Source organism: Phaethon lepturus, unplaced genomic scaffold (assembly GCF_000687285.1).
Source record: "Phaethon lepturus isolate BGI_N335 unplaced genomic scaffold, ASM68728v1 scaffold1957, whole genome shotgun sequence".
In the NCBI taxonomy this organism is placed as follows: domain Eukaryota; kingdom Metazoa; phylum Chordata; class Aves; order Phaethontiformes; family Phaethontidae; genus Phaethon; species Phaethon lepturus.
In genome coordinates, this window is record NW_010549665.1 from 156,726 (window position 1) to 179,342 (window position 22,617).

At 34.5% G+C, this 22,617-nt stretch overlaps 1 protein-coding gene across 1 annotated transcript in view; it reads right to left on the bottom strand.

Annotated features, from left to right (window-relative positions):
* Nucleotides 1-12,643, bottom strand: part of LOC104623271 (glutamate receptor ionotropic, kainate 2) — a gene marked incomplete at its 5' end in the record, with an annotated part of 143,488 nt that extends 130,845 nt beyond the window's left edge. The window contains one exon of the mRNA XM_010290314.1: nt 12,420-12,643. Within this exon, the coding sequence (XP_010288616.1) occupies nt 12,420-12,643 (224 nt within the window). The remainder of the gene's footprint in view (nt 1-12,419) is intronic.
* Between the last annotated feature and the right edge of the window lie 9,974 nt (nt 12,644-22,617).

The following is a 22,617-nucleotide window of genomic DNA, read 5'->3' on the forward strand; positions in this document are numbered from 1 at the left end:
TTTTTTACTTCATTTTATTCATACCACATAGCAATTTTCATCCTATTTAACTATTTAAACAGTTTAACTGTTCCTTCTGAATTGTAAAATATTTAAAGCAAGCATTTTGTATTTATTATGTAACAATAAGACATGACCCTGCTTGGCAATACTCTGTGTTACAAGAAAGCCCAATTAAGTTTTCCATACCACCCAGAAATCTCCACTGCCTTCACCTGTGGAGTCATTTACATTCGTGCATAGAGGCACACCACCTTCATCTTCCTTGGTTTTGACATTTGCCTTTGCACAGTCACAAATGACCATATGGTATGAAAGTCAGGATGATGAGGAAGGTGTTAAAAACATTAACAATCCTCACCAACATTTAAGCTGGAGGCAGAATTGGGCTTCTAGCAGCAGCAGAACAGAAAGATATGAGGAGCCTCTGTTTTCCATCTACCTAATTACAGTTACATTTGAAGCAAGGTGAAAATTCCTTTCATTCCAGTAAATGAAGGGCACACTGACCAGGATTTTGGCATGATTAACTACTCACTCTCCTCTAACATGCCTATTTAGAAGAAGGGGCGAGCAAGAGAGAGAAAGTAAGAGAGAGAAGTGTGTGGAGGATAAATATGACTAATTAAAAGCCTTTTTCAGATATTTTTGCAACTTATTAACTGTGCTATGCTCTGTGAGCACAGCAAAGAAGTGCCATGTACAAAACACTGCTAACTGCCTCCATTTTTTGGCTGGGCAGGGATCATTGGTTACATTGTGTCAGCCACAAAACCAGAGAATTTTCTAAGCGGCGGAATTCTTTCACAGGAACTTCTCTGAACCTGCATCACATTATAAACCTTTCTAATTTTTACTCCAAAATATCTACCAAGAAATTTGCTCCAGTACATGAACTAATTGCTGTAGTGCCTGTTAGCTGAAAACTGTCTTATATCACTGGTGATGGTGCTCTGGTACAGAAACACTGTATCCCTACTTCTACAAAATAAGTTAATAGCAAATAGGCACCCTATTCTGTGTAAAGCTGAAGTTATTTCTCATGGGAAAGGACAAGAATTTCCTTAAAGATCTGGGAGAATGAAAATAAACTGTATAACCTTCTTCTGCTATCTGCCACCTCACTAGTTACCCCATGAAAATTTTCCATGCAGCATTCATGCTTCAGATAGTTGAGGAAGGAAAGTGAAATGGAAAGAGACAGTAGCTCTGGGTGGTTTACTATCTTTAATCTAGTGAAATTATATGAATAATCCCATCACGATGAAGTAACATTGCCTTCATGGTTCTCACAGCTAGAGGCTATCTATCTGCTGTAAAGTCTTTAGGCAAGTCCTAATTGTAAATTGCAGGTACCACACATGTCTAACGGCCACACAAAACAAAACAAAACAAAACAAAACAAAACAAAACAAAACAAAACAAAACAAAACAAAACAATATAATGAGAGCAAAGTGTCAGAATAGGCTTATGTAATAAAAATTACCTAAACTCCTCTCTGATGTGCTATAAGAATGATTAATGAGGAACATTTTGATATTTTAAAGGCTTACTATTTTGTAATAAGATTAATTATATCTCTTAGCTGATATGGGATTTTTAACTATGATGCTGAAAATTTTCAATATTGTATAATTATTTCCCTGTAAGAATGATACCTTTGTTGCTAAAGACAGAACTTCGGACAATACTGTAATAAAACCAAAAAGGTGCTCACCTTTGTTCTTAAGTCTTAAAATGCATGATTAGATTTACAGTAAAGCAGTTTCACCATCATTAGAATTAACACAGGGTGATTTCCATAGATCAAACAGAAATGCTTGGAGGATACACTACTGATTTAGCTTCAGCATCAAAAGCAATTACCATACTTCTTTTTTTAGACTGATTTCTGGTCAAACCCTGTTGGTGCTTAAATGACTCCTACTCTCTAATGAGTTAGAGACTGGAGGCTTGCATAAGCCAGGTAAAGTTCTGGCTACCAACTAAATCAGAAAGATAAACAGGAGAAGTAATTCTCATACTTCTGCCTACAGGAACTGGTAAGGAACAAACTTATTTTTCTCCTGGTATTGAATAACACTTAAAATCAATAAATATTCCCTATTTACTTTCTTATCTCTTTTAAAGATATGCTTCTGTTTTGAAATATAATATTTACCCGCAACCCAAGTCTAGTATTTTTTTCCTTCAAGAAAGAAATGCTCTATCTTTTGAAGAGGTAAGGTTCTGGTAAGTTTACATTAGGTTTGGGTTTTCTTTTGTTTTCCCTCCAGTTTAGCTCTACTTACATGTTTCAGAATACAGTGGATACTGATGATTGAAAGTCAGAGGAATTTAGGAAATCTGGTTTTAACTACGCTTGCAGAAACTATTAGTTCCAGTTCTGAAGTCAGAAACTGATACTTAATTAAAAAAAAAACCAACCTTATATTCTAAGAGTTTTTATACCACTCCAAATAATTGCACATTTTACTATTCAGTTACAAATATCTGAATGCAGGCTAAGATTGTATCTGTATTATTAACATTACACAACAATACAAGGTCTGTTTTAGAGAATAAAAGAGTAAAATCCATAAAATCCTATCCAGGTTTTCCTATCCTTCAAGTAATCCTGAAATCAAAGAATTCAAAGGAGAACTCTGAAATACCACCCTACAGAAACTGCTCTTCCTCTGAACATCTAGCCGTAGCTAGCATTTTCTACAAGGTTAATAACCATCATATCATATTGGCTTAGCTTCCAATGGTTTATGTCTCTCTCTTCATTCAGATGATATAAAGAAATTAATTGCATATGGATCCACATCTTTAGCAAGGAAATAATGCTTATTTTCATGTGTTTGCCTCATTTAGCATAAAAACTGCCTTTCAATCCTTACAGCCATTTTTCCTCAATATCATTATATGCTGCTGGGCCCTCCAGAAACAGGGTAGATAGAGATCACAACTGCTAAGGTTCCATTTTCCATCCCACCACTGTAACCCCTACATTTTTCTTGAGGAAAACTTTCACTGTTAAGTCAAGGCGTTCCAAGAATGATGCATATGTGAAATTACGTCAACAAATAAAATGTCTCCTATATCAGCTTTTCTATTTTGATTTTGGGGGAAAAAAACCAAAAGCTTAGCTGCTGGTTGAATTCATCTTCTGATATATCCTGTATATATTCTGATATATTCTGATATATCCTATAAGCACTGTAACTTCAGTCACTGATGCTAATGGAAAAGGAGTCAATCAGTTAACTTGCACAATTTCCAATTATCACTTGTATCCAATTATTAACAAAACCTTATAACAGCACTGTGCTACCTCGGATTCTTATTGACACTATTCCCATTCCACTAGATTGTTGTGTTTTGTTCTTCAGGTTGGAGGACTACATGGTTTTGCACATCTCATGAGAAAACTGCTGCTATGCATTACGGTGGGTTACAGTTTCCTTCTCACCACTAATACTGCGCATGCCAGAGTAAAACACATGGGGGGAAAAAAAACCCACAAATTTAAAATAAAGCAAATAAGCCTACTTCCCCCTACCTCCAAAAATGTAAGAGACACTTCTTTATCAGAAGTATCATTTAGCTTGAAAATACTCAGATTTATCTGTAGAGGAACCCTTTTTTTTAGGCACATTTAACATTATTCCATGCTACGATTTGCTAAATAAATATACAAAGTGCCAAGACTAGACTTGCATCTTCTTTTCTTTTCCTGTCACATATTGGGGGACAATGTTTTGACAAAACAGAATGAAATAATTCAATATCAGAAAAGAATGCTCAGCACTTTTTCTGGAGACTCAAGTTTTTTTCAAGCAAACTTCTTCATACAAGCAATCCAATATTCTTCTCATGTACTATATGTGTTGGTAATTAGAAGGGCTGTTAAAAATAAAGATGAACCACTGCATTTGTTACCACAGTATAAAGATCTTTCAAAACTAAATTAATTTGTTCCTCAGACTGTTTTTTACCTTTCTGAGCAAGGACTATAGGATTATTTGCTAATGGATGGTAATACAGTACATAGAGACTAACAAACCACTGTCCGTGGTAGATATGAAACACTATTTTGTGTGATGTTATAGAACTCTTTACAAAACAGTCTTCACTTATTGACTTACCTATAGAACCTATTTACCCAAGGTATTTGAGACACAGAATGATGTGACAAGATCTACTTTGCTTGTGGTTAACCCAAATCAGATAAAGGCAAATGCAAATTTCTCATGAGAAATGTCACTTTTTTTGACTGCTGGGATACTTTCAAAAGCAAATTCCATAGTACATATGTATATTTTTAGTTTGGTCATACAATGTGCAAAAAAATCACAGAAAACTGGGCATGGAAACTCAATTATGAATATATGAGCTAGGATTATATCTGTGTGAAAAGAAATGGCAATACATGTGGCATAATATCTTCCAGCATCTCCCAGCTTGTTCTAGAGATGAAGAGAATGCAAATGAAATTATTAAAATGTTGCAGGTTGTTTGAAATAACGATTTAGATAAACAGTGAATGGCATTGAGGCAGATTTCTAGCAATGAACTGTGTGAAACAGAATGAATCAAACAGAACACAATTCTAGTCAGTCAAAACTCAAAATGGAAGGCAGCCAGAGAGTGAACTCATTATTTCAGAAGCCATTAACCAATGAAAATTTAGGAGATTTTACTAGTAAAGATGGTTTATCCAAATGAACCCTCTCTAAGAACTTTAGTAAACAGCCTTTGGATCCTATGATTCAAGGTACTGTTAAGATTCAAAAGGATATAGAAGATTGAATATTCAGTGTAATGTGTAAATGAAAAACTGAAAACAAGAGAAATCATGGTTTAAAAAATAGCTCAACATGAGTATTTCATGAGTATCAACATTTTTGATACAACTTTCCATAAATACCTCTCAGACTCTATAGAAAGTCTGTGTTACAATGTTCTAGCAAAATGGAGAGCAAATATATGTTTATAAATATGTAACACCTATATGTAACAAGGCTTAAAAAGGAAAGTCAGGACGAGTACAGCCAGAATGAGCTGTCCACGTAACTGGAGATAATGATCTATCTACAGCTATCTAAAATTTAATTCCTGTCTTTGGATGCAGGTGCTTAAGTAAAAGAGAATGAAGAGATTGAATTTCTAGTTGTGAGAGACACCAAATTCCTTAAGGATGAACAGAGTTATGATTCAGTTCAGACATTCAAAATACTTCAGTTCTTGGATAATTAGTGATGAATTGAAGAACCTTGTGATTGCTTTCAGAAAAATGAGAAAAAAATAGCAGAAAGTATGGAAAGAGTTTTTAGGCCATCTTCAATTTTATAAGCAGAAGGATATTACTATACTCTTCATTAAAAATAAAAAAAAATATATAAAAAGTAACCATTTTCTGGTTAGGTTAATCTACAAAGTAACAAGAATTACCATAAAACATACTGATGGAAAAAGTGCCACAAATTACAAGGTGTTTTCTTTATGACAGAAGTCACTAGACCTACTGCTTTGTTTCCTAAGAAGGCCCCACACACATCTGAACTCTGTAGAAGACAAAGTTTGTCTAGACACACAAAAAAAATCAGTTCCTTGGCAGAACCCAGAATTGACCAGGCGTGTTGAAGTAAGCATATTTTTCTTCTTCAAAGTGCATATGGAGATTTAGCCAATGAGGGGGTACTATATCTTCCATTGGATTGCTAAGGCAGGTGAGTTATGAGTTCTTCAGCCATCTTCAGTTAAAACATTTCAGTTGTTTTGCTGGCAGTAATTTCTCTTACATTTGATGCATGGTGAGTAGTGTCTGGGATGTCAGACTGATCTACCACCAATAAAGCAAGGCTTTAGAGTACTGTTTTTTCCCCCCTAAAATCTAAGGAGGTTATTTATGCTACAAAAAGATAAGAATTTTTCTCTTACTGCAATCTTTAATGATATACTAATAGTGGCTATTTTGTAGATGCTGTGCTTGCATGTAGACTTGGGGACATCTTGATACTCTTGTCTCCTTGAACAGATGAAGGAGGTTGAAAACATTCAGAAATTATTAAAGAGAATCCTGATAGGTTAGGGTGAGGAGTCCATACTGAGTTGTTTACTTATATATTAGAGATTCTATAAACTGGCACTGACACAGATAAACCTCTTGTGGAGGAGGTCAGAGAGATCAAAGTGTCTTTCTGAGTGTCAAATGCAAAGTGAGAGATTGCTGCTTAACTCATTGCTATACATTGCTAACATTAGCCATACATCCTCATCCACAACACTTACACTTCATAGCACTGATTGTGATCTATGTCATAACTTCTCAGAATAATTACACTACTTAGATGATGACCATAAGAAAGCATTATAATTTCAGTTATGTTTCACATTTTTGATAGAGAAAAAAGATGAAACATAAGATCTGTGTGCTGGCCACAAAAAATTAAACTTAAATACTGTTACAGATTGTGCAGGTTTATGGTAATATTGATGGAATACAGCACAGTAAACTCCCATTCTGTTTAATCCACTTAAAGTTGTCATCCACATTTTGTGAAAAGTGATACTCAGAAATATCTGAGCATATTTAAAATGTCATGTACAAGTCTTGTTTACAACATTTCTAATGACTGCTGTCCAGGCAAGAGGACTGTATATATGTATAACATATAGCAGGATAGACTAAGTGAAAAACATGTGCTTAATAATTTTCTCATGAGTGAAAAACATTAAGATATAATTGAGGTATCTTCTTTATATTAACCTCAGTTATTGAAGTTCTATTTAAATGATAGAAAATTAAAATTAAAACTTTCAAGGTCTGATGCAAAGGAAAAGAAATTTAGTTCAGCAAGTAAGCTTCTTAGAACATTCTCATTTAAAACTAGGATTCCTTGGTATAGCTACACAAACGTCATTTAATAGAAAGCTAGAAAAGCCATCGAAGAGAGAGAAAAATTCTTATAATGCAATCTGCCTGGTTCACAAAAAACCCCAGTGTTCCAGAGGCTGGCACAGTTTCACTCTGATCACAATAAAGATCTTCAGCATTAACGAGGATTTTCTTTTCAACTGGAAAAACTGTATGAAAAGCAGACTATACTGCATTTTTTTAAAGCAATCAATTAAGGGTTATAAGTTGGAACTTGGTTTAACAGAAATAAAAATCTCTGATTTTGGAATAATTGTTAAGGAACAGTTTTGGAAAGTGTGCAATTTTTTGAATACTTTTATCCCCATTTGCATTACAGCTGAGGCAAAATTAAATGTTTGTATTACAACTGATGCACAACTAAATTTTTGCATTACAATTGAGGCAAAGCTATCTTAAAACTGCAAGATAGTAAGAGAAGCACATTTCAAGGTTGTTGTCTGGATTGCCCTCTTGGATGATGAATCCATTCCTGAAAACACCTCATAACATATGCTGTAGCTCTCTAGGGAGGCCTCAGGAGATAAAATTCTCGTAGGAAGAATGCTTGTTAAAAATAAAGGGCAAGTATGCTAACTTCCTACTTGAATAAATATCAACGTAGTAATTTAGTAACTAGAGCTCTGTAGTAACTGGAAAAGTAGTTCCCTCTCATTCTGACATTAACTCCTTTCCATCAAGGTAGTTTTCAAGGAGTAGTTTGAAAAACAATCAGACAAGCTCAAGGACAGAAATCAGCTGATCAAGAAATATGAAATAAAAATGAAGACTGATGAGATGTAAAAGGATATGCATGCACTCCAGAGAGAGATAATGTTCAGGCGTCTGTTCAAGTCTGACGCAGCAGGCTATTCCTAAGCTTCTTCACAGAGAAATGATTAAGATAAATGTGCAGAGACACTTTTAAAACTCTTGTCTTCTTTTACTACGTTTTATTCCAGCTGGTAAGAGAAAAATATAATTTCATAATGAGGTAATGTTAATTATGTTTTTTATCACTGCTCACATGGAAATGGAAAAATTTGATACTAAATGCTCTGACAGTTGAAACCAGAACAAGGACTTGACTTACGAGAAGTAGGATAGCATAATACTGCTGAAGGGAGGGAAAAGCAGGAAGTCCTAACACAGAGAATGTGGTACAAGTAAAGGTGAATCAAGCCCTTTAAAATGATAATCCATGATTCAATATTACTAATCAGGGCACTGAGCACAGATTAATGTATATTTACACATTTTTCACTGATACTCACAGCTCAGGATAGTTTATCTGCTTCACAGCTGATCTGTAAAGGTGAAGCATCATGTTAAGGCAGGTGTACCTCTTCCAGTTATGAAGATAGGTCATTTAAGAGTATATTGCTTTATGATGGACAGACATGTTCACAGTAAACAGTCCTTATTACACAGAGAAATACTGCAGGGATTAACCTGAAATCCACTAAATCAGGTGGAACATGACTGGATAAAAATATTTAAGGAGTTTAACTTCCAATATGTGTTTTCAGAAAAGATTTATAAAGACACGGATGTTTAAAATCATACATAAGAGACTCCAAAAAGTATAATACAATATTGAGGAAAGCCAGCTGAAGATTAATTTTGAAAGTCATGAATTGGAAGACCTATGTAAATCAAATATTTTTAAAAGTATGAAACTGATTTTCTTCATATTATCTATGTAGAATGGGAAATATCTTCCAGTTACCAACATATCAGATTTTGCAGAGACCAAAAATAGGAAATAGCTATTTCATATACACAGACTAATGGAAAAGAAGGAACAACACATGTATGTGAAGTCGGTATACAACACTGTAAGAAATCAGCATGTTTCTTAGAAATTAAATGATGATTCGCACAGAGACAAATGAAAAAAATCTACTGATTGAGATTTTTCATCATACAGATTAGAAAATCTTGTGTACTTGACAGAACTCCAAAAAGGAGTTGGCACATTTTACTCCAGTTTTAGTTTTCCTTCTAATCACATGTAAACTGTGAATTTAACTGGGATTCTAAATCAAAGAAACAAGTAAAGGTAGAGGCAAAAAGGAAAGATATTGGAATTGGAGTGCAACAAGATGTCAGATGACCCAAGACATTGCTAGCAGTGACACCAAGACACTGCTAGCTAACATCAGAAACAGATCTATTACTGTTGCCACAAGAGAAAAAAATGCTATATGACATTTTCAGTTCACAGAAAAGTAATAGACTTAGTGTCAAGCAGACTCGGTTTATCTATTAGTCATCAGCCTGTACAACAACAAAAGAAACTTTCAGAGACTAACCACCATAACTACTTAGATTCAACAATCACAACAAACAAGATTAAGAGGTTTTCATATATATGGAGAAAACACAGCCTACTCTAATTCACCACAAAGAATGACAATTAAAGAAAACACTGCATACAACACATATATGTTCATCCTATCCACAATGCAAAATCTGTAAAAACTACATAAATAGATGATTCAACATTTGGGCCTACAAGAGAAAGATTACACAGAAAAGCCCTCCAGCTAACAAATAAATCTCTCTCCTAGCTTTTTATCTTGTGGGGTATGCAAAGATTCCAGCTTTTTATATCTGATTCTCAAATTGGAAGGAAAATACAATGCTCTTTCAAATAACGGAGAAGACTAATAAAATGTATGGGGTTTTTTTTCACCATTTATGCCTAATATGTTACTCTATGAAAGTCCTTTCATCAGTTCTCTCTAAAATATTTCTGAACCTTTTACTAATTTCTTCTTTCCCTGAATAGGACCATTCCACTAATTAATGGGTGAAATCCAAGTACCACAACAGAACTGTACTTTCCATTTTCAATGTACCAAGCTCTTACATTCCAACACTGTTTGGAAGACATGGTAAAACAATAAAATCAGGAAACATCTGACATAAAAATGGTTTAAATCTAAAAATAAATATGCTACACTGAATACTCTGATGACCTGTAGTTACAAAACATCATGTCATAAAAGACATACTAAGTAGTGATCCGAACATAGATGCACCTTATTATGAAACACATAGTAATTACTATGAAACACTGGTAGTTAAACATTCATTATGGAAGGATAGTTATGAAACAGAAATCTTCTTAATAAGACACTCTAGATGGAACCTATTAATTTAGTGGCATAAAGTCTAACAGTTTCACAACACCAGGACTGAAATATACATCATCAGCTGTGCAATACCTAAACTTATAATCTGTTCTGAAGATACATATTCTGCACTGTGCTGCAAAGTCCTCTTCACTACCACACTTCAGTTAACAGCATCTCCCTTTACATTACAGATACATTTTGTGACTTATGTTTGGTCTTTTACTTTTGATAATGTTCTTTTCTCTCTTTAGTATTCTGCAGGAGATAATGTTATTAACTTAGACCTGCTTCCCTGTATGAACTATATTGTTAGAAAATGCTATCACATACTATTAAGTCATTCTGCATAAATTCTGAATAAAATCTGTAGAATGTTTTACATAATCCTAGATCTTTTATTTCTAAATGCATTATCAATATTTGATTGTACAAATTAAGAGGTATTGAAAATCTCCAGATCTGAAGGCTGATATAAATTTAGGTGCAAAAAAGGTATTTTATACAACTCTACAAAAAATCAAACTCCTCTGCTCAGTATAAAACTCATTTCATATTGCTTTACAATGAAGATAATGCTTCCAAGTACATAATAAACTTACAGTGCTGGTCAAGAGACAAGTTCAGCAATACTGGTCTACTATGTGGTACTTCTGTTGGAAAATAAACCCTCTTTCCAGTTCTCCTAGTGAGATCAAGTGACTGAATAACTTAATAAAAAAAAAAGCTTCAAGAAAATGCATCCTTCTGACAAAATATAACAAGACACATTTTCAAAGCATAAGCTGGAACTCAGCCATACAACTCCTACTAAACATTACTGGGAGCTGCCTGTCAAAAACACTGCTCATCACGCTGAAAATGTCCTTCAGTGATAACAATACGGTTAAAACTTTTGGACATACACATAAATATTTTTCATGAGGTGTTTCTCAAGATAACATTTGTGATTTATGCTCAGCTATGCTTTCAGAAGTATCTGTATCACAGAAAAACCTCAGAAAATATTTTACTCTCTGGTTATCTAGTCCACTAAAATCTACTACTCTTTCAAGAAAATTTCAACATAAGTCTGGCTCTTTAAAGTAGATTTTTAAAGAAGGCACACAAGTGAAGTTCTTCATTACAGAATATGTTTCGGTGTTATCTATATTACTTTGATATCTCATGTACTTTATGCACAGGTGATCTTGCTAAATTACTTTTAAATCGGTTTCTAAAAATATTACCTCTCCCCTTAGTAGAGGAATAATACAACTTCTCTAAAATGAAGCGGGTAGCATCAAAGAAAGATGGAGAACTCTGATATAAACTACAGCACAATAGAAAAAGAAAAATATGAAGACTCTACTGTGTACCACGAATGAAATCATAAAAATCTTGGGGCTGAAGTGAGATTGGATTATCAAGTCAAACATATGCTTCTAAAAATCATTGCTTTTAGAAAAAAAAATCATATTAAAGGGATAAAAGCCAGCATAGTTTATATGTATTTGAATTTAAAAAAAATTTAAAAGTTACTACTAAAAGGCATCTGCAAAAGAGATTACATTTACACCCTGGGAATTGCTTATTTACTGTTCTGATTTTTTTTTGCTCTCACAGCAAAAGTCAAGGTTACAACATGTAAGATTACATTTCTGTGAACATCTGGAGTCAATTCTAATTACGTAACAAGGAAAAGGTAAATAGAATGGGAATTTTTGACAAAAGATATTTTCCTGCTTGTCTATGTTGAAGAAAACAGATAAAAAGTGAGCCCTATATTTCAAACTAATTTATAATTTAACAATTGTTGTATTGAGTTCCTTAACTCCAAAAGTTCAACTAAACATGCTTCCATTTCAATCTGGGACTTTAAATTATGTGAGGTATGTCAGGGATTTTACCTAGCACACAATTAAATATTAAATATTGTTACCCTACTTCTCAGACACTAGTCTACATAAAGTAACTTGTTTTATAACGGGTAGAGGTCCAATTTGGACATCTAGGATTAACATGGGCAGCTAAGTACTCAATTTGAGATTAAGCACCATAACATCAAATGAAATCAGGCTAACAAAATACAATATGTTAAACCCTGTCTTTCTAAACACAACACAATAGGGAAAAGACATTTCATCAACTTTCTAGTGTCTCTAAATTTGTAAATAAAAGGAGAAAGCTAGCTCAAGACATAGCAAACTAAAGACTTATTATGGCAGTGGAGAAAATTAATAGTGAGAACCCTCATCATTAATTATTCTTCTGTACACCATGAAGTTAAAATATAAGAGTATGAAAGTAAGAAAAATTTTGTGACTTTTGACAATTATTAGAAAGAAAAAGATTATAACAATTGCCAAAAAAATCACAAAAGTTGACATGTTACCTGGCTATGACAAAGAGCACACAACTGACACCCAAGTAAGCCAGCAGAATATACATCCAGATATCAGGGGAGAGAGGATTCAGGAAGGAGAAGACGCCCGGGTTTGTACCATTGGGCTTGCGGTACAAAATACTTATTCCAAGAGTCATAAAGGGCTTGGAAAAGTCGATGACCTTCTCTCGAACATAGGTAATTGCCAATGGTGCAACTGCAAGGTCGGCTTTCTGTTAACAGAAATACAAAAAGAGAAACAGGCCATAAGTCAGAAGAAATAGGTTGAAGCATAAAATCAGGTTAGGCAAAACACAAATTTTACATGGAGGAGGTTTGTTCGTGTACTAGGTAGGCTGAAATTTAAAATTCTCTTCTCCCTATAAGTAAGAAAGCAGATTTATTCTAATTCCTGTTTGCTAAACTGACATAGCAGCATTTAGAGAAAATTAAAAGCACTATTAGAGGGATAGAAATTAAGAAAAATATTGCATCTTGCAGAAAACATGAACATCCATTATCACACCTTTTAAAACTTTTTAAAATGTACATTTCAATATGTCTTCTCTTTGTCACTCCTTCACTGTGCTCTTTGGAAGCTAATATATTTCTGAAGCAGATGTGAATATGCTTGTACAAGTGGAGGGAAATGGCCAGGAAGCACTTTTGCTAATTTTAACATAAAAGTATTGGTATAAAATGAAGAACATTTTAAAATGGGAAGTGCTACACCTGAAAGGTTGCTACAGGGAGTAAATTCTAACAAAATATAACTGTCCTTACTAGTTTGCAGAAATCATTATGAAACTTTTAGATAACTAACTATTAATCAATTGTGGCATTTAAAATTAAATCATACAATAGAATGTATTTTGCCAATTTACATTCAGTTTTAGTAATTATGGCAATAATTCATAGCAGATTAGTATATGGTCTATACTATTTTTTATTCAAAACTTAATAGAAATTATAGTGACAAGAAATCTACAGCATCTACTTTTTAATCTCTGTCAACAGCTCTTGAAAGACTACTGTGCATGTGTGTGTGCGTACATGTATGTGCAGGTACCTGTGCACATATGAAGGAGGGAAGTTCAGAGTGAGAAATTATACAGTACAAGACTTGGCAAACTGTAAATTAAGAATTCCTTGTAAACTATACATAAATATAGGTATGTAATGACAGAAATGGTATAGCTACCTTGAAATACTGTTATCCAAGTAACATAGCTGCAAATAACACCATTTTCACAATACCTGTTTTAAACCAAGATCCAGATATTTTATTCCCAATAAAATCATATACATTCATACTTTTATATATTTTATTTTGCTCAGTTGGTATTGTGTATACTGTGCAACACTCAATATCCCACACAATGTTATAGCATTTTAATGTTTGCTATTTTTTGTCTCACCTTCACAAAGTTCTACTATAGTCTGTTTTGTGAGCATTTATCATACCATTAGTTCTACTCCAGTAAAGTATTTCTATGTGACAACATGAAACTCTGTTGGCACTGTTCGTTTAATCTGGTGAGGGTTTACTGGTCAAAAACATGACATATGTTTCATTTCCATTGGTATTCAGAACTTATAGGTACTAATCAGACCAGAAAGGCTTTATTCTACAGCAGCTGAGTTTTCATGGATTACATATTATTGATGATATTCCAGCTGATACAGAAAGAAAACAGTAAAGTAAGCAACTAAAACTAATTTGGATCAAAAGTTTTAGGTCAACATGTAGAAGTTTGAGAAACATAACAACTCAAGCTATTATTTTGCGAGGACTAGCAGTCCTTACCCTAAGAGTCTGCAGTCCACTCACTAGAGATTGTCTGAAGATGCAGCTGCCCAAAGATAAAGAAAATAGATCTTTTGGAAGGCTATTGGCAGTTCTGAATTTTGGTCTTAAAACATAAACAGAGCATTAACGAATAACAAATCATTATCTTAACAAATACTATAGGGTATCCAACCCTTGGTCATTGAATGTAAACAAGATGGTATAACAAGTGAATATAGGTTGCAACTATCTCCACTGGAGCAAAGCTCTAGGGAAACTGCAGACTAAATTAGAAAAATAACCTAACATTAAATAGTGCGTGTCTCATATGACAGAACAAGACAATCAGATATCCCAGCCTGGGAGAAACAGATCAAAAATACAGGTCCATATCTTCATAAGATTTTCTTCAGAGTTTTAGTAACTCCGTTTCAATATTCTTGAACTAGTCTATCACCGTAAGAACAAAAACTAAGCATCCCAACAAAAATAAAATCCAGAGCCTTTACCGACTGAGGAAAAAAAAACTGCTAGAATGACTGACATAAAAATGTAATACTGCCACACATAACCACTTTTGTTAATATATGTTCTCTCCAAAATATTAATTCTCTTGGGAATTGTTTCATTCTGAAATGGCACTACTTGAAAGTAAGAGAAATAAGGAGCTAAGTTTCCAGAAGTGCAGTACCAGAGTCACCTACACTCTTCCACAATGAAGAAATAAAAATAAGAAAATTCTCTTACTCTTCTCTAATTGAGTTTAATTTAATGAATTGGAGAGGAATGGTGTAAAACTAGGATTTTAACAACCTAAATTTATCAATATTAACAAATGAGTACATCCTAAAATGGCTTTCTGATAAGTTCCATAACAAAGAATATTTGCCTTGGCAATGATATATGATTGCATTTTTTTAGAATGAATGTATGTATGATTCTATTTTTTAAAGGAAAAAAAGATTTATTTTTCTGAAAGCATAATCCTAAATGGCACATAGTCTTGAGTTTAGACTACTTTAGATGACAGCCTTTTTATGACAGCATCCAAGGACTGGTGATAAGCTAGTTGCTACAGAGAAAAATTCTGCACCAACTAAAGGTTATCATAGCTATTAGAAACAAGTAAGATTGACAAGGACATTCCAACACAAGTCACAGTCATGAGCAAAATGGATGAGTCATAGAGCAACAGAAACAGTAGCCATACCACGTGATGAAGGAGCGCACCACAGACAATAATGCCAATGGTAGATGGCAAAGACTGGAGAAAAACACTCCTCACAATGAACTCTTACTTTAATTATGTCAAGTGTGAGGAAATCACAATCCTGCATTCACTCCACCATTCAAAGATATGACATGATAAACTGGAGAATGGCACTCACAGGCTGCATCCATCTTGACAGATTTTCAAAGAGACCTTCTCTAGCACAGAAGAGAAAGTCCAGGACAAGAGGGAGGAAGAAACAGAATTTATCATACTCCACAGGACACTGTTCAAAGTCAACTGAACCATTGACAGTTATTTCCACCCTACTTTCTCAAAGTGCATCAGATATTTTGAACATTGCTTTTAACAGTACATTCTCGATAGTACTTGATCTTCCATCTTCACCATCCATCTTAAAGGACAAAGATATTTTCTCTTTTCATACTAGCATATGTACTCTCAGTATGGTCTACTTTCTACACCACTGCAGAACTCTGTGAGCAGGGATTGACAGACCTTCCCTTCTTTTTGTGCCATATAAGGACTGCATATACACTTCACAGCCATGTAAAGGTTTCCCATTCTTTCACTGCTGCCATGTGCAGTTGTAGGATGTTCACTCACCAACAAACAACTCGAAGTATACATGATCAAGTTGCACCAGGGGAGTTTTAGATTAGATATTAGGAAAAATTTCTTTACCGAGACAGTGTTCAGGCATTAGAACAGGCTGCCCAGGGTGGTGGTGGAGTCACCATCACTGGAAGTGTTTAAAAATGTGTGGACGTGGCACTTCAGGACATGGTTTAGTGGGCTTGGTGGTGTTGGTTTGATGTTTGGACTTGATGATCTTAAAGGTCTTTTCCAACCTTAATGATTCTGTGATTCTGTCATTTATTTCTGCTACAGAAGCCCCTAAGGCATACTAAAATCTTTCTCTGTCTTCATTTACTTTTTACCTCCAAGCAGCTTGTTGATTATTTGACATAAAGTAAAATTTCAAGAAAAATTGGGAGGACTTCTTTTCAGTTGTATAGGGCTGAAATTTGGTACATTACCTCTAAGAAAACAAGTTTTAAAATTATAATGAGTTCAATCTCTGCATGCAGCTACAAATAACTTCAGCAAGAAATCTGTGCATAAATGTTGAGTAGCACATGGGCCATAGCATCTATAGTAACTTGGCATTTGCAGACATTAGTATTTTGTATGTGAAAATTAACTCTATAAAATATAACCCATAGAAACTGCCACATGACCTTTTGAAATTGAACTTTGAAAGCATTTAATAGCTTCTACTAATAGCGCTGGGGAAAGGAAAAACAAACACTGATTGAATTTACTTTTGATGATCCTTTTCTGAAAAACTTTTGTCTCACGTATTTTATTCAAAGGAATGAAAAGTTTAAATACAGTCTAGACATAGCAACAACAAAATTGCTAACAGTAATTTTTAACTAGCCTCTACAACTACAGAATATCCTGCCATAATAATGGAATTCTTCAGCCTATGTAAATAGAGTCTACTGGTAAGAATTTTGCTGCTAAAATTTTGCATTGATTAGGACCCATGAATATTTATATTACAAATGCAGGGGGAATCATACAATCTATATCCATTCTTAGTTGTCTATACAGTCAGTCAGTACAACTATATTGTGATTGTATAATATACAGAAAACTACATAAAAACTGAAAATACATTTTAGTAATTTTACTTACATACAGACAGCAATGTATTTACTGCCTGTAACTATTTTTAAAAATAAAGGAAGCTATTTTTTTTAAAAGGAAAAATTCATAAGACTTCTTTTTAATCCACTACCTCTGCTCTTCAGCCTAAGACCCTAAGTCAATACATAAACTACTTCAGTCACCTCAAATTTTGGGGATTGTTAACCTGAGGACTGCATTTCAGTTGCATTCCCTTTGGAGAAAACGCATCTCTAAGCTAAACAGAGGAGGGCTAATGACCAGCTTCAATTCTTTAAACCCATCTAATGGGCTCTTAATGCACAGAGTTTATGCATTATTCCTGTTCACAGAAATGGATTTCCCTGCTGCTGATTTGAAAAACTAAGATCTGTAGTTTGCCTTTAAGCTTGTGAACTATCCTAAACTGGCTTGTTCATGCTGCTACATTACAGAAAATTTTACACCCTGTGAAAAGCTTTTTGTTCTTGACACAAGATACTCATTTCTTCTTGAAACCACTAGGAATTTATTAGGGCTTTATTGCAATTTTTATTTTAACTAGCCACTTACCTTATTTTGATATAAATTGTTTTTCATGTTTTTCTACTATGTTTCACAGGATCATAGGACAATTCAGGTGGGAAGAGACATCAGGATATCTCTAGTCCAATCTCCTGTTCAAAGCAGGGTCATCTACATGATCAGACCAGGTTGCTCTGGGATTTACCCAGTCAGGTCTGAAAACCTCCAAGGATGGATCCTACATAACCTCTCTGGATAACCTGTTCCACTGCTTGTCTGTCCACATAGTGAAAAAGCTTCTACAGACAAGCAGTGGAGCAGGTTATCCAGAGAGGTTATGCAATTTCCATCCTTGGAGGTTTTCAATTTATGCCTGTTGTCTTTTGTCTTCCTGCCAGACACCACTGTGAAGAGCCTGGATGTATCTTCTTGATAATCTCCTCATAGGTCCTGGAAAGCTGCTACTAAAAGTTGTTACCTTTGCCAAATGTAACATACCATATAGTCCAAAAGAAATCCAGATAGCTGAGTTTAGATGTCTCACCTGTTTATTTGTGGGATCCTGACTTGTATCATTTAAGATTAATTGCTAACAATATCATACATAGATGAAATGTTAGCGGTTGTTATTTTATTAACATAATAAAGTAATTTAACACAATAAAGTAATATACGATGACAGTTTCAATAGGTACTGGTTCAAGTTACACATTTGTTTCTAGCTGCTGAGCTGCTTCTCAGTATATACTGTTCATCAATAAAAAGTTACTGAAAGTAACCTAGTTTACTTAGATTCATTTTACTGACACTCAGTACTGACATCCTTATGTCAGCCTGGCTAATGCTTTTCTTGGCAAAGTCTTGAACAACTGTGGTAACTAATTGTTGTGTTAACTACAAGCCCTCCAGCTCTGGATCCCTCAGCACAGGAAAGACATGGAGCTGTTGGAGTGGGTCCAGAGGAAGGCCACCAAAATTATCAGAGGATGGAACACCTCTCTTGTGAGGACAGGCTGAGAGAGCTGGGGTTGTTCAGCCTGGAGAAGAGAAGGCTCCAGGAAGACCTTATTGCAGCCTTTCAACATTTAAAGGGCCTATAAGAAAGATGGGGACAGACTTTGTAGCAGGGCTTACTGTGACTGGACTAGGGGTAATGGTTTTAAACTAAAAGAGGGTAGATTTCAATTAGATATAAGGAAGAAATTTTTCACAATGGGGGTTATGAAACACAGGTTGCCCAAAGAGGTGGTAGCTGCCCCATCCCTAGAAACATTCAAGGTCAGTGTCCTGGTTTCAGCAAGCGAGCAGTTGCGTGTTGCCTAGCTGCTGGGGTTAAACCATGACAATCAGGTTGGACAGGGCTCTGAGCAACCTAATCTTGTGGAAGATGTCCCTGCTCACTGCAGGGGGGTTGGACCAAATGACCTTAAAAGGTACCTTCCAACCCAAACTATTCTACGATTCTATGATTCTTTATAGGAGGGTCCTCAACTAGTAACCAACAAGATCATCTCACTAGAGATCTAGATCTACAAAAAAACCCCAAAAGTTTCTGCAGGTGAAATTTGCCTGCTGTCCAATACTACAGAAACAACTTCCTACATGTATTTAACTAGACAAAAACATTTGAAATCATTCCTACAATGGCTTTTAATAAGATGGAGCACATCTTTTGATCAACCTAGAGGTGTCTAGAACTGACTTTCAATATTGTTTTCTGTTTGGTCCTTTGTTATTCTCTGAATGTTTAGTTAAGGAAAAATACAGTACTAAAACCATCAGTAACTTTGTAATCACTTAATTTACATTATTTCCTCTTATTCAAGGTTAGTATACCTGGGAATCTTTCTAGTCCGTTCTCATTTAGCTATGCCAGCATGGATTAGATTTAATAGCTGAATAGAAGTAGCACTGGTACCTATTCCAAATAGTCACAAAGTTTACATCTGTTGATTTACAGAATGCTGTTTCACTAAAGTATTTTGCATCAACTTAGTTTTCATCAGCAGTTACACAAATTGTATGTAAGAGGACTAGAGGCAGTAGACCACGAAACTACACTTAGCAGGAAGGTGGATGACAATAGGTTGCTACAATAAGAAGATCTCAGCCTTAATTCTTATCACTTCACTCCAGCAGAGTTTTCCAGAAAGGACTCTTTTAATGGCTAGAATGGCAAGAGTCACATACCCACAGAAAGGGCAAACTGCCGAAGACAAGATTTACAAGAAAGTGCAGATATTGTGGCTCGGTTCAGGAAAGGGAGACTCCCCCCCCTTAAAAAAAAAATATTAAAAAATTGTAAGAGTACTTAAATTAATTAAAATGTTACTGTTCTTTTTTACAATTATCACACTTTTTTTCCCAAGTATTTTTGTGCCAGAGATAGTTACAAAACATGAAAATTACTGGACACCATGCTCCAGTGTTGTTTCCTGAAATAAAATACAGAGGTAACATTGATTCCTTGTTTGTGACTAGCATTTTTATCATTATATTTTCCACATTTACCACAACACTCTGGAAGTGGTTTTTTTCCAGTTGTTAACCAGCTGTGTCACCTAGACCTTCAGTTACTGCACTCAGGACAAAAAAATCCCACACTTTTTAATTCTGACATTAAATTCTGTTCTCAAATATATGAGTTTTTATCAGATTTCTTTTGTGAATTCATGTCATCATACAATCAGGTTCAACTTGTGTCAAGTTTTACTTGCTACCACTTGTCTATATCACTTTATCATCTGCCATTTTTTACAAGGAAATCAAAATGATTAATAACATTTTTGCATATCATTTGGATGCGAATAGATCACTGCAGGATATATTACCTCTTATTGATTAACAGCTCTCAATTGACAACTTTTTGAACTCTGTCATTTCATCATCTTAATTAATTAATGGGATAAAACCCATTAATATGGACAAAATCAACTTCCTGTACAATTGTACCCTCCAGCTGCATTTTGATGCAACCATCACAAGGACTAGACTTTATTTTAAAAAGAATCCACACACTGAAATTCTCTATGAATCATTAAATTCCAGTGTCTTAGGCTTTAGCTAAAATTGATCTTTTTATAAACAATAACAAAAAATGGTCTTTTTAGAGAACTCCATTATATATGAAAGAAAAACAGAAGTGTTTTTACATTGTGTATATTCTCAAAATATTATATATCATGCAATGATTTACATGTGCCATAGCTAATACAGTAGATACTTTATTACGCTAAAATATTGCCACAAATCTGGGGAAATAAAATGTTAGCAGTGTTTTTATGCACTAGATGCTAATTTAGTTCTGTTCTGCCTAGGGTATATGTAAGCTAACTCATTTGAAAAAGTTGTTACATTTATTTAAATTCAATAGAGTTTATCCAAGCCCTAGGCATTATTTAAATCTGAAGATACCAGGATAAATTTATTAACAGTCATCTTTAATAAAAATAAAATGCAAATCATAAGGATGAAATCTGCGGTGGTTGAGTTAAAATGTGTCTGATATTTATAAGATCAAATCTATGAAACACTTAAAAATGTCATTAGTGTTATAATTTATTCCTTGTATCATGTGAAGTTCTGCCTCATTCTGGAAGGCAAGGATCAACAGAGGAGTACAAATACATAATGAATAAGAACACACAATATAACAAGAAAAAACATTAATCTACACAACAGGTGGATGTAGACAAATTCCTAACCTAACTACTGCCCAACTAGAAAGCGGATAGATAGTTAAGTAACAACATTTATGGATAACACCAAGTTATTCAAAGTAGAAAGACTATAGAAAATTGCTTTATGTCAACTTCCACAAAAAGAAGTGGAGGACAGTAAATAAAACAAGCTCAGAGAAAGAAACAAGGAAATTATTTTTCATATTAAATATAAGTAAGATGTAAAACTGAGTCTGTGGATGCCAAGACTTGAATATTCAAATAATTGAAGAAATGCATGAATACTATTTTATATAAAAAAATCCAACCTATCTTACAGTTCAATAAGAGCCTATTCACAACTTACTGCTGATGGGGAAAATTTCCCTACATGACATTTTTTGTTGGTTAAGGAGGAGGTCAAGATACTGGGCAAAATAAGCTTACTATGAACAGCTATAAGGAGTGGAGAATGGTACACATGCACATAAACATACCTACCGTTATAAAACTATGAAGGATATACTGCAGCTTCATACAAGTGTCTATTTTGTATCCAATTAAGTTTCAAATTTCAGTCATACCTTCTCACTTGAACATGTTTCTTCAATATTTTGAAAAGGGAGAAATAACTCACTGAAATTTGTGGATTTGTTATGTTTATTTTCAAAAGTAGGTTTTGCATTAATTTTTACACAATTGTCCATGACAATTTAGCTGAACTTCATGCATTAAATGGAGGGGATTAGAAGCCATGCATGTCTGCACAGACAGGGGTGTGTTTCAGGTGAGACAAAGAGACACAATGCAGTGTTCTTTCTGGATCTCAATGAAGCCTGAAAACAAATGGCTTAATAAATTATCTTTTTTAATAAGAAAGACAAATATAGATGCCAAATAAATCTCACATCCCTTCTGATGCAAGGAACCCTGCTTATGTGCAGCAATGGACAGATCCCAGGTAGATCTTCCCCTGGCACACTGTGCAGATCTTGTCTGTGGAGAGGCTCCTTCTTCCTCCCATGCCATGGTGCCATTTATTTTGTGTAATGGACAGACTCATATATCTTCTCCTGACAGGCTGCAGTGTTATCACTGTAAACAGCTGCAAAGCTCTCAATGCAATGCATTATTATGAACAAGTTCTTCAGACAACTAGAAGAATCCGTATGTTCCCAGGTCCTTCTCTTTATGGGGGACTTTACTACCCCAATATCTGCTGGAAGGACAATAAAGCAGGGCACAAACCATCAAGGAAGTTGTCAGAGTGTAGTAATGATAACTTCTGGATGCAAGTGATGAAGTAACTGACAAGGGGGGATGCTCTGC